Here is a 13,206-nt window from a genome sequence, read left to right as displayed (position 1 = left end):
ACTCCCAACTGTTAATTTTTTCAACAATCTTAGTTTGCAAATTTTTAATAAAATTTCACATTTGCAACCCTATAGTGAGTGGCTGTCAGAGTAATCTCAGTTGTTTCAAATTTTGCCTTCAAATATGGTTCCAAACTTTAATCTTCCGAGATATGACGTTTTTTCAAGTTTTTATCGCTTTAAGAATTGAAGTTTTCACAAAACTTAGTTTTAAGAAACTGCACGAAGTTGAAAATTCCTACTTAATCGTGGGCTGTTATTAAGGCGCTTTCAGGGTCTACTTTTCAAACGCAACGCCAGTTTCTAAATGAAATGTTGCCCCTCAGGTCACCTTAGAATCATCATCGCTTTTTTATAAATCATCGCTTGAATTGCTTAATTAGATAAATTATCTTATTACCAATCCTTCTAGGGTAGAAAAATTTCAAAAGTTTTATAGTTTCAATGGCTTGCTGAGAAAAGTTTTGCGAACCGGTTCAGGTACAAGTATGATTGTTGGGTCCCTTAATTTTTGATAGGTCCCTGAATTTTAGGCCTTCAATTCTTCGAAAACATGGATCGTTTTTGTTGATTTCTGTTTCGGAATTTTTCACAAAGTTTGCGTGACCCATCTTTTATACTTGCTTTTTCCTGGGACCCAACTATCTTATTTGTACCCCGGTTCAAGCTAAAATACGACTCCATGTTTAAGAGTAATGAACGTGGTGAGGCAAACTCCACTATCGAACAGCAAAAGTGTAAAGGTCATGAAAAACGTGATCGACCTCTGATTTCGAAATAAAAGCGAAATGAAAGTTCTACGTACTGATCCAGTTTTCTCAAATTGGGTTAAATTTAACAAAAAAAAGTGTCCATCATAAATTGTTCTACAAATTCAAAGAGCTTTAAGGCCATCTATTTTTTCGAAATTTTAAAGTTGAAGGCGCCTGAAAAAACAAGGCAGTTTTCAGTTTCCTTGCGTTCATTTTTCTTTGCAACTGTTAGTTGACTATGTTAGTTATGTATATGACGAGGAAAATTTCGAGCGTTCATAAATAAACCAAAATGTACCGCATGTGCTCACAATTTTGTATCAAAGTTTTTGAAATGTTCAACCACCATTGTGTTTAGGGCGAGGCAGTGGTAGCAGATATGCCAGGATGGGCACTCTGCTTCTGTTTCTTCCTAACTTTCATCTCTCTTATCGCAATCCCAGTGGCAGCTGTGTGGCACCACATGCTTAAATTACCAGCTGTCATTCCCTCCTACTTCCCTGAGGAGGAACTGAAAGCACAAAACCCAATTCCAGATAACTTCATGGGCTCACAAATTGAACTGATTCTCTTCTCCAAGTGAACAGCATGAAACGAGTTGCCAAAGCAAAATGACTTCTGAACGAAAAACAGAAAAATGGACCATCCAAAACAGTAAAGCAAGACTAATTTTATTGAGACAACAGGATAATGTTTCAAAGTAAAAAAAATTAGACATTGAAAAAAGAGGTCCGATATGTAAAGACTGATTATGCCGAATAAGAATAATAGAGCTTAGCTGATGACACCTTTCTAAAATATCGGTCTTCTGGTATTGGGCTCCAAATTAGATGGCTATTAAATAGAAACTATATAAATATAAAAATGACGATTATCACTTCCTTACCCTCGTAATCACTTGACCCTCGTAATCACAGTTTTGCATACCTTTTGCTTTAATAAATTAGAATTTCGCGATTCAGTACATCTAATCAATGTATGCGTAAATGTGCTAAACTTCACATATATTTATCCGAATATCTGTTTTGTTGTCTATTTTATTTTCTCCTTGACTTAAATTGCGTAGAAGTAATTTAACCCTCAGTCAGTCTTGAAAAGCTGCATTGTAGATCGCTTCCATATATCTTAGACTCGAGTGCGTATGTATGAACTCAAATGTAGATACTATCTGCTGTAAATTTTATTAAGAACGATATTCATTCTGTATAATCTTGCAATAAAACGGTAGAAATAAACTTAATTTAATTCCTTGTAAAAACGTGTAGTCTTCTTGTTATCCTTGTATCCTAACTAGATTAGAATAAATATATTCTATGCTGTTCCTTTTCAATCTATTGTCACTGAAAAATTTCCTAGTGTTGAAGATGTACAACATTTCAATTTCCTGTCGATAGAGGATCTGCGAACTAGGTGGTTATTGCAGCGCTTAGAACAATGATCTAAAACAAAATCACAGATTGCATAAAAACCGACCGTTTTTTCTACGAAGTTGAAATAATTCCTAGCACTTGAAATTTTCATGCAGCTTTTGTGTGCCTTACTTAGCTGTAACCTTACATTTTTTTCAAAGAACAAAGGTCGCGTTCCAATTTTAATTTATTTCGCGTTATGACTTTGATTTCATAAGAAATTCAATTAAAATTTTTTGCTAGAAGGAAAGCAGTTCGGCTACTAACTACGAAATAAATATTGGAAATCTGATTGATTTTGTTTTCAGTTTTCTCTTATTGAATTAGTTTCATGAAAAAGTTTTAATCATGTAGTGTTGCAGATGCTGAGAAAGCTCTTACTTCAACGATTTTTTTCACAGTGATACTTTGCAACTTGCTAAGTTAACGGCAGTCACAATTATAATTAAGGCGATTTATTCACAAGGGAAAGGACTTGCTAACAATTACATGGTGTTTTTGGCAGTTTTTTCTGGTCTGTAATGTTACCTCACTCAAGCAACGAGCATGGATGATAGTAGGCCTCCAACATCCGACCTTTCGGTTGGGGTGGAGACGTATCCTTTCACCTCTGCTCACACAATCATGTAATTTAAAAAAGCTTTAAGGTGATATATTTTTCTTCAAAACTCAAAATTTAAATTTATTGAACATATGTCAATCAATTATTTTCGGTTTCTTCGAGGCCAATGGCTAGTTTCCAACTGTCTGCTAGCAATGCTATATAGTCATAAAGTCTGTAGAATTTGTTTTTCGGCTTTGGATGAAGTCTTGATTGACATCAAGTATTGTTTAAGAATCGATGAATTTATATCGACCCTTATTTACGTCGTGATTTTTTTCGTTTTTTTTCAGAATCAGTATTAAAAAGCTCTGATAACAAAAAAAATAACTTCATCCTTGTAAATGCACATGAAAACCCGTATAAGCACTTTTTGGTTTTAATTCAAGTTCATTTGCTAGAAAGTAGGCAAAATTCTGTCGGATGGCTATTTTCATTTTTTAAGGTTTTTGGGTGAGACTCATAATCTCTCATATACTCATAGGTTGCAGATCGAATCCGAGACGTAGCCGAAGTTTTACTAATTTTAATATTGAGAGGCTTATTTCTACATTTTTATTGCACTTTTTAGAGCTGCTTCCTGTCGTGTTTTCGTTAGTGTACGCGAATCACAGCTTTGCCTCTTTGTAAAGGCGTAGTTGGTTTCACTCAGCTTGCCTGCTGGCTGACTTGTGAGTCAAACAAGTTACAATGCTTGAATTGAAATGAAATTTCGCAAAGTTTGAGCCTCGCAAGGAAATCTCGGAAGGTTCCATTGGTATTACCCTGTTGGCTATGTTATCAAAAGTCACAATTTTGTTTAGGGCAATTTTTTCACCACTGGAAGGACTTGCTGAAAAATATATGGTCTTTTTTGGCAATTTTTTCTAGTTTATGTAAAGTTACCTCACTCAAGCAACAAGCATGGATCATAGTAGGCCTCGCACATCCGACTTTTCGGTTGAGGTGGATACGTATCCTTTCACCTCTGCTCACTCAATCATGAATTTTCAAAAGGCTTTATTGTGATATATTTTTCTTCAAAAATCAAAGCTGAAAACTACTGAAAATCCCTGAAACAGTTTTTTCGGCTTCATCGAGGCCAGTGACCAGTATTCAACTGTCTGTTGGCAATGTTATATTATCATAAACTTTTCGGAATTTGTTTTTCGGCATTTTTTGAATTCAATTCAAGTTCATTTGCTAGAAGGTAGGCAAACTGCAGTTTCAAGTTTATTTGCTAAAAACTAAGCAAATTTCTGTCTGATGGCTATTTTCAGTTGTTACACTTGCGAGCTTGCAAGTGTTAGTGTATTAGTACGATCCTTTTTTTCTAAGCAAATTCGCAAATAAATTTTTCCTTAAAATTATTCACTTATTTGGTGGCGCCTTTGCTATAATCTAGATCTGTAGCATTGGAAATTTCATAGCATCTGTTCTCTGCTTAATTTGTGGTCAGTGTCATTTAATAAGCGTCCGTGGCTGAAAGGTTTTTGTCTGAGACTCATAAGGTTCTATTGGTATTATCCAACTTCCTTTTGGTTGTGTTAAGTTACGAATTTGAATACTGTTTTTAGTACAGAATTCACTTTTTTGCCACTCGTGAGGCGACCTTCGATACCTCGTTACACACCTGTTTTTTTGGTAGTAACTCTGCAGTTTATTTCATTAACCTTAATCAAGGTCATTCAGCGGCTTATGTCGAGCGCCACGTTGAACGTGGTCACTCTCTTGTTTATTTACATCTATGTTAGATGAAACCATTTTCCTTGCCGTTATACTCTCGGTTTGAAGACAAACCGTTAAAATACTAAATTGATACTGAGTATCTAACTAAACTACTTAACTTAACCAATTTTTAAACCAATAATTAATTTACATTTATTTACACAACTAAGTTTTGGAGTAAAAAAACTCGGCAAATGTCATGGCGCAGCCAGCAGTTCCTCTGAGCGAAAACAGGACTGAACTGTTAGGGATCCCTCCCTTCTGGGCAAAACCATCAATTAACCCGCCGTTTCTTGGGGAGTCTTGGATTGGCCAATTCTTTCTGGCAGTCGGGCTGAAAGACAACATAAATTCACAAGACCTTCTATCAGAGCCTGTGGAGATCCAACCCCCTCCGAAACCAGAAACAATCACTACTGGGGAAGATGCAGCGGAGGCCAATGCTCGCATCCTTAGAGACCTCGTTACATCGTTCCTTGATTTTCCCACTAATTGTGAAACGTTGTTTAAAGTAGAACGGGATTACACAGTTGAACGAATGAAGCTGTACAATACCATATTCATGCTCGATAACGACCTTTTTCCTCGCTTACGCTCGGCTCAGTGCTCAAATCGCATTTTGTAACTCGCCCAATTCTCAAGCAAGGGAGACACTTAAAGACCTCTTCATTGGAAGAATTCGAGATTTAGATGTTCAGCAACAGCTTATTAAAGCCAAGACAGATCTCGATAACACTTTCAAACTCGCGTTGGAGTGTGAAAAAGGGGTTAGCACGTCAGCCCAATTTCAGTAGCTACTTCCTCGTAATCAATATTCAAACACCATTTAAGTTTAATAAGAACCAACTTTTTCAATTCAGTCGTCCAGAGGGAAACGTAATTATCCTCAGAATCAAATGAATCGTCAAAATAACCAAGGTAACCAAGCGAGTAAACCATGCTACTTCTGCGGTAACCCTTTTAGTCAAGATCACCGGAAATCTTGTCCAGCTCGGGAAGTTACGTGCAAAGTGTTGCAATTCGTCTAAATGAAGGGTGAACTTGATCCAAGAAGGTGAGGAAACGTCAAATCATGCGTTAGATTGTAACTTCATAGATGTCGAACATGATAGTGAACCGGAGTACGGTGTCTTCCAGATAGAGAATGCAATATAGATCGACAGCATTGAAGTACTTAAATCAATCGGAGGAAAACCTAGGAGCCTCAGCATTCAACTTCGGTCAAGTTCAAGTTTCTTTTACTCCACGATCGATACAGGAAGTCCGGTTTCGTTCATCAATAAACGAACCTTTGATCTCTTGGTTCCGCGTAACCCTTCCATTAAATTCCGAGATGTTGCAAGGCACCATATTGAAACCATGTACGCGGACTACAATAAGCGTCCCATTAGACTCTTAGGCTCGATCACGATTCCTATTTCTTGAAATGGTTTGAAAGTTGAAGATGCCAATTTCCTCATTTCCGAAAATCGAACTCGTAATCTTCTAAGTCTGGATCTTCATGATAAGTTGGAAGTGGTAAAAACTCAAATGCTGGCTCAACCTATTCATCTGCTCAAAGATACGTCACAAGATCCGACATCGGAGTACTGGAGCTCGTATTTTGCCAAACGATACGCTCATGTTTTTAATCGACTGGGCAGATCTAAACATCACAAGACCTTCTTGTGAAACATCACAAGACCTTAGTCTACACCAACTTCAAATTTCCTCTTATTCCTTGTCATTTCTAAGGTTGAAAAGTTCCAATACACATCCAAGACAGAGTTGCGAAAGAAATTAAAACACTAGAGGAAAGGGGCCATATTGAGAAACTGGATAAGTGTACGACAGACCACTTTATTGCACCCATCGTGGTGACAGCTAAGAAGGATGTTTCAATCAAACTTATTCTTAACGCCAAGTCTATGAATGCACAAATCTGGAAAAAGAGTACCAGATACCGAGTATACACAAACTTATTGACTCGGTGGCACAAATCATTACGGAGAACGTTCCTGGAAAGGTGTGGTTCACATCGTTGGACTTGAAGTACGCTTTCAGTCAATAGCCCTTGTCATCTCTTACTCGTAGTCATTGCAACTTTAACATTCTGTGTGGCGAGGCAACTGGGACGTACAGATTTAAAACAGGACTTTATGGCTAAATCGATATGCCAACTGAGCTCTAAAAGGCAATGAATTGCACCTTATAGGGTATCGATGGTGTCATTTGTTATCTAGACGCTATTTTGGTGGTCACGAAAGGAGATGTCCAGGATCATAATACTCCTGTAGAGGTGGTGATGGAGAGACTTGATGCTGAGGGCTGGGCTTTAAATTTCATTAAATGTGAGTTTTCAGTTAACTTGGTTGGGTTATGAGATCAATGAGCAAGTATACTCTCCTAAATTTTTGAAAATTGAAGCGATCGAATCACTCAAGCCTCCTAAAACTTTTAAAACAGCTACCATCGCTTATGGTTTCTTTGAATCATCTGCAGCGTTTTATCCCAGATTTACACACTTATACAGTGCAATTTTGGCAATTGTTAAAATCTTGTAACAAGCAGTCGTTTATGTGGGGAGAGGAACAAGATAATGCCTTTAAGAACATCATTAACTCGGTCCCAGCCTTTTTTCACTATGATTCCTCTAAGAAATCGAGAATAAAATGTGATGCTAGTCATAATGGATTAGGGGCTTGCCTTGGGCAGTTTTCTGAATAATGCGAAAGGAAAGTATAGTACAAATGAAACGGAATTGTTGGCAATCGTCTGGGCTTGTGAACATTTTCGAGGAAATCGCTTTCAAGTACTGACCGATCATAGAGTTATAATTTCTGCCTTAAATGAAAATTATAATAACAGTTCTTATCAATCTCGTTTGTCACGGCGGGCCGACAGGTTATTACCCTTCGATTTTGAAGTTGTTTATGTTCCTGGGGTTACGTTGGGCATTGTTGATTATCTATCGTGTTACCCTACGTTTTCTGCCCCCAGCCCTCTCAATACAATGAGCTTTTTGTTGTCAAATCTATTGAGGCTTTCAATAAGGCCGTAAATTTTTTTAATTGCGCTGGCTTTTCTCAAAATAGGTCGTCTGGGTGTGATTTTCTTCCGCACGAGGGCGTCGACTTTATAACAAGGCATCGTCACATCCACTCAATTCAGCGTCATTTTCCGGTAGGGGGCGTCGATATATGCACTCAGCAGTTTGACCAATCATATCAATCATGCAAATTCGCAACTCTAAATCCTCATCGATAGAGGGCGTCGAGTTATGCTCGGAGCGTGTCAACCAATTAAATACCAGTATGATAATTCAAAATCGTAGTCTGGAAATTCTCACTCAAAATCATTGTCTCCGACCTGAATCAATGCGAAACAGTCACTATCATTATTCTATACTCTCTAATCAAAAACCTAATCTTCTAAATCTCTACCCTTACGTAATGAATCAGCCACCAGATACAGAAAATGAACATAATAATACTATTACTAATGGTTCTATTAACTCTAACACCATACTAAACTAAACGGCCGAACAGACTGACTTACTAACTTTCATGGAGAACTTCGCTACGATCCCGCCAGATGGGCAGGGTGTCCAGAATAGATCAAATTCGCCAGCACGACAAGACACGAGAGCGGGCTGCCAGAACCCGGTTTGTTGCCGCTCGGATTAACTCTTGGAAAGAAGGGCATGCCCAGTTGCTAGAGGCGATGCGGAGGTCCCGGCTATCTAAACCGGGGAAACTACACACAGCTAAAAAGATTGGAGTCTTCGCCGTGAATGGAGGAAAGCCGATTCTGCTCAAATCCCGAAAATACATAGTGGGTTTACCTATGGCCTATTCGATGCAGATCTTGTGGCCGAACTCACAAAGGAGGATAAATTTTTGGGGCCCCATGAAACGCGCAATCATTAACAAAGACGTGACGTCCTTTAACAAGTTAAGGTCCTACATAGCCCAGTTTTGGACCAAAGCTGCGGTAGTTAACGAGTGCGTGATTTTCGACAATAAATCAGCAATCCCGGCGATGATGTCGGCCTCTGAATACCTTTGGTGGCTATTCCTTAACCGACAGATTGTCGATACGTGCGAAAAGTGCCGTGAATGCACGTTGTATGATAAGAATTTTAAATCTACTAAAACGTTTAATAGGGCGCAATCTTTACCTAATCTGTCTGGTCTTAATCAAGAACTTCAGTTAGATTTTGCTGGGCCTATCTTGGATTGTAAGGGCAAAAAGACCTTCCTCTTATTTGCTATTGACCGTTTCTCTAAATTTCCCTCGGTTCTTATTACGAAAACTACGGATGCGAAAAAAGTCGTGAATTTTCTGGATTCTTATATACGTACTCATGGTCTACCTCAATCTATCAGGGCTGATCACGGGTCTGGGTTTAAAAATGACATGGTTAAGCAATTTTGTTCTAGTAGAGGCATCATTCATATTCTATCACCGGTTGGAGATCACCGAGGCAGTGGTCTGGTTGAGTGTTCAATACAAACTATTGAGCGTAAATTGGTTACTGCAAAACTCGATCCAAATTTTGTTAATTTAGTAAGAACGATTCAGCAGATAGTTCAAGATATACGCAAATGTAAGCACGCTGTACTTAACAAATCGCCTGTAGAGCTACATTTTGGTCAGAAACCGAAAAATGAGTGGTCTCAAGCTTATCGTAATATTGTTAATAATGCTTCTTCAGCTAAAGGACTCGAACGTAACCTACTCACGCCGGATCAGATCGCCAGTCAAGACTACAGCAGAAATCGAGCCAAGGTGGTCGCCAGAGGCAGCGCTAGTCCTACCATTACTCCTCACTATCGACCGATGTTCTCTTTAGACGGCAATGTTGCAGACAGCGAGCCATATAAGGCTCTCGCGGATCTTGTGCGGGCAGCGAATAAGTGGTCTCAGTATAAGAGAAACCTTCCGGCGGAGAGCGGCAAACTTGTCCTCAAATAACTGTCCAGTCGGCACTCAGATCTTGCACACTCACTTCAAGCTGGCCTTACCCGAAACAATCTACGATTCTACGAGTCCTACACCCCCGGTGATCTCCAATAGCCAACGGAAATTTGCGGCTCAGCAAGCCCGTCGCCCGACCAAAACAGGTGAAATGGAAAAACTTCATCTGAATGATCCTAAACGAGTAAAAGACTTTAGAAAAATCATAGATCGACAATCGGGAAAACCTCCTTATAAAACTGCGAAATTCAAGATCACTCAAATTATGAATCACATTTATGTCACTGATAAAGAGAGACGGAAAAACCATATTTGCATTAAACCTAACTTTCAGTATAGCATTTCAGTTTGCCAAAACACGCTAAGTGATCGTCTTCCTGCCACAACTTCTGCTGGCGCTGTTAACAGAGCGGTTCTCCGGTCTAAACCAGTGTTAATGGAGCAACGCCTGACTAATCCGAGCTTTTCCGATCCAGTTGTGGTCGATCTCACGGCAGACTCGTCCAGTGAGGGCTCTTCAGGGTCAAGTCATCCCCATGTGCTGAAAGAAACAACTCCAGTCACGGCATGTCCTCCGTTGTCGGAAGATTCTCCGCCAGTCAAGTTCTTAAGGCCGTCCGATACCCTTACTCAGCTGCCTAGCGCAACTGCTGTCACGAACACAATTTTGACGCCTAGTTCGTCCGAGGCTCAATTTACTGGCTCCGGCTTAATGGATTTTGCTGTAGTGTCTTCAACTCCGGCTGTCGTGTCATCAGTGGCACAAGAGCGAACAACGCAGGACGCCAGTTCTGAACTACGATCTTTGTACCCGTCATTATCTCTTGCGCAATAGGAAGCATATCCGATTCTTCGCCGATCCTTTGCACCATTCAGTTAAACTTATAGAGGAGGAAGATCAGGCTGGCCCATTACCCGCTCAAGACCTGACTCCACCGATTACGTCATCTCCCTGCAAGATGCTCATCAGGGACCAACCTAATATTGCCGTGCCGGAAGCACCTTCTCATTCATTTGCGGACATAATGAAAACTCTTCACACTAAATGACTATCATCGGGAATAAAACTATACAAAACTTGCTTAAAATTCTATACCTCGCGGTATTTCTTGCTTATATTGAGTCACCTGGCATTTGTATGGATAGGGGTGCTATTAAATTTATGGTCGTTCCGGTGCTTTCTATTTCTTTTTTCATTCTTTTTTTTATCAAGCCACTTTACAAAATTTTTCCGCATGTGGGGAATATCGTGAGGCGACCTTCGGTACCTCGTTACCAACTTGTCTTTTATCCCCTGTGTAATCGAGCCCAGTGTTTTTACTATCGATAAAGTGTGCACCTTTTTAAGGGCACAGGACACGTGGCTCAAATAGTAGGACTTTTTTTACATACCCAAAAGTCAGCAGTTTGCATGCATTATTGTTAAATCCTCTTTAGTTTTTTTTAAATTTAGGCATGCCTTGTCGTTAAAACCTTTTTGGTTTTCAAAGCTTGCTTTTTTATTACAATTTCTTGCTATTTGGATGCCCCTGTATGCCATTCGCTTGTTTGTGAAATGTAGTGTCGCTTTGTGAGAGGTTAAGTGCATACTGTTTATGGTCATATAAAAAACTTTTAACTTCTTGATTTAAGCGAGTTTCACTAAACTAACTATGCATGTTTTGCTCCTATTGAAACTTCTCTTTTGATATTGTGAGAGATTTCAAATTGCTTTCTTTGATTACTTGGCTTAGCTCCCATGTTTATTGTTCTTTTTCTGCCAGCAGCTAAATATAACGAGGATCAATTGAGCAATCTCTCCCTCCCCCGTAATGACCAATTGAGCTATCCACCCCAAGCAAAACCGGTATAACGCTAAAAAAAGACGTCAGCAAACGCAAGTAGATGGTTAATGTGTTCGTAGCACGCTAAAAATTGACTGACTGAAGTTTATTTTATATGGGTATCGAGAAAAAAAATTTTAAAAGAAAAAATCGAAATTTATATCAAAAAAATTTTTTTTGTAAAATTTTTGCTTGGGCGACCATTGCCTCAACGAGCAAAGCGACTTACCAGGGTTGGCGTTCTAGCCTTGTATCTGAATAACAAAAACTGTTCTCCGCAGCACATTAAAATTGCTTTTTGTTCCGACTTTCGATACGAAAGTAACGGAATATTTGTGCTCGGGGTGGGTTTTTTTTTCTTCAGACAAATTTCGACTTTTTTAACTAGCCATTTTTGACAGAATTTTTAAATATCATTCGAAAGGTATTGTTGTCTTGAGCTCGCATTTGAAAAGATATTTTACCTGTGATTATTTTTCATAAAGTTACGGGGGTTTAAAGATTGGCATTTTGGCCAATTTGGGACAATTAACGCGCGATATATTTCGCGCTATTAACGCGTAAGCGGAGAGTTAATCCGTGATAAAAATCGTTCCAAATTGGTTAAAAGAAGCTTATTTGCCATAATTGGTTTGTTACAAGCAGCAGATGATTTTCATTAAAAATTTCACATTTTAGAAAAGAAAAATTTTTCTTTTGCTTCATTTCATTGAATTTTTAAATGTTATTACTGCTCCATAAACCTTAAAAGGCAGTCGGAACATTCAGGGCTTCGCCCTGATACGAGCAGTCTTGTTTGTATTTGTTTTTGTGTAATTATACAAAGTTTAGTATTTATCATTTTGTAATCTATGTACACTATTTCAGTCTTTTGATAAGTCTAGGATTTGTCATTACGCGCAGTCAGCAAATTCGTTTCAAGATGATCGTTCAGATGTGTTAAGAATCCCACCATATTGGTTGAAATCAACACTTGATTAAGTGTTGATTTCAACCAATATGGTGGGATTCTTAACACGTCTGAACGACCTAACCCTTCTCGTGATATAACTGGATTGGCCAATTCCTACTAGCTGAGTGACTGAAGGTCAATTGTGACGCTACTGACTCCCCCGAGAACGATTTATAACGACCCTTCTTGAACGCCCGAACAGTCATCAATTACAGAATCTGAAATGGACAGAACTATTAGGTTAGCTAGGGTTGATCTAGACTTATCAGGAACTTAGACCAAAGGAACCTAAAGTAAACGCAACTGTACATGAACACAAAGCAGAATCTATCGGTATCCAGTTTCAAGCGTTAATAATCGATTATATTACGATTTTAGTACCAGTCTTACTAAAATTGGGAAACAATCGATTTTAATCAATTGATAATCGATTATGACTTCTCTTTTTGGATTATAATTGGTAATTTATTCGTCTACTTTTCGATACAATTATAATCGATTATAATTGATTGTAATACATTATTTTTGTTCAAATTTCCATTTCATCAGTTTTGCACAAAAATCCATTATAATCAATTATAATTGTTTATAATCCCTTTTGTTTGTCCATTTTGTCTTCGAAGTTGCATCTATATTGCTTATATTTTATGCTTTTTGTAGACGTTGGTTCCTATGAAAAATCAGAAAATTTTTTTAAAAGTTTTCCAAATAATTCAACTTTTTTCGTTTTTTTTTCATTTCTTCCCCATTGGAATTGTTTGGTGTTGCATATTTCAAACTTATTTAAACACCAAAACATCAGCAAATTTACTTACTTTCATGGTTTTTTCGGAAGTTTGTTTTTCATCTACCGCGGGAACCTTTCCACTCATGTGAAAGGATCTCTATGAAACTCTGTAATAATTATCATTTATATTTGTCGAAAAGTCATCATAATAATCCTTTATAATCGATTACTTACGCCTAAACTTGGATGCGGGTAGCTTAATGTCAAAAAAAAAAC

At 38.3% G+C, this 13,206-nt stretch overlaps 2 protein-coding genes across 2 annotated transcripts in view; one reads left to right on the top strand and one right to left on the bottom strand.

Moving 5' to 3' along the window:
- Nucleotides 1-2,071, top strand: part of LOC134840167 (sodium-dependent neutral amino acid transporter B(0)AT3-like) — a 337,316-nt gene extending 335,245 nt beyond the window's left edge. The window contains exon 12 of the mRNA XM_063855876.1: nucleotides 1,111-2,071. Within this exon, the coding sequence (XP_063711946.1) occupies nucleotides 1,111-1,335 (225 nt within the window). The 3' untranslated portion in view covers nucleotides 1,336-2,071. The remainder of the gene's footprint in view (nucleotides 1-1,110) is intronic.
- The window catches only part of LOC134840177 (uncharacterized), a 136,085-nt gene extending 131,877 nt beyond the window's left edge, over nucleotides 1-4,208 (bottom strand). The window contains exon 1 of the mRNA XM_063855890.1: nucleotides 4,205-4,208. The gene's annotated coding sequence lies outside the window, so the exon portion shown is untranslated. The remainder of the gene's footprint in view (nucleotides 1-4,204) is intronic.
- Nucleotides 4,209-13,206: the final 8,998 nt, after the last annotated feature.

The sequence above is a fragment of the Symsagittifera roscoffensis genome, chromosome 2 (genome assembly GCF_963678635.1).
Source record: "Symsagittifera roscoffensis chromosome 2, txSymRosc1.1, whole genome shotgun sequence".
In the NCBI taxonomy this organism is placed as follows: Eukaryota; Metazoa; Xenacoelomorpha; order Acoela; family Convolutidae; genus Symsagittifera; species Symsagittifera roscoffensis.
The sequence above is the reverse complement of the archived record's forward strand: the minus strand, read 5'-3'. Positions and strand labels throughout refer to the sequence as shown.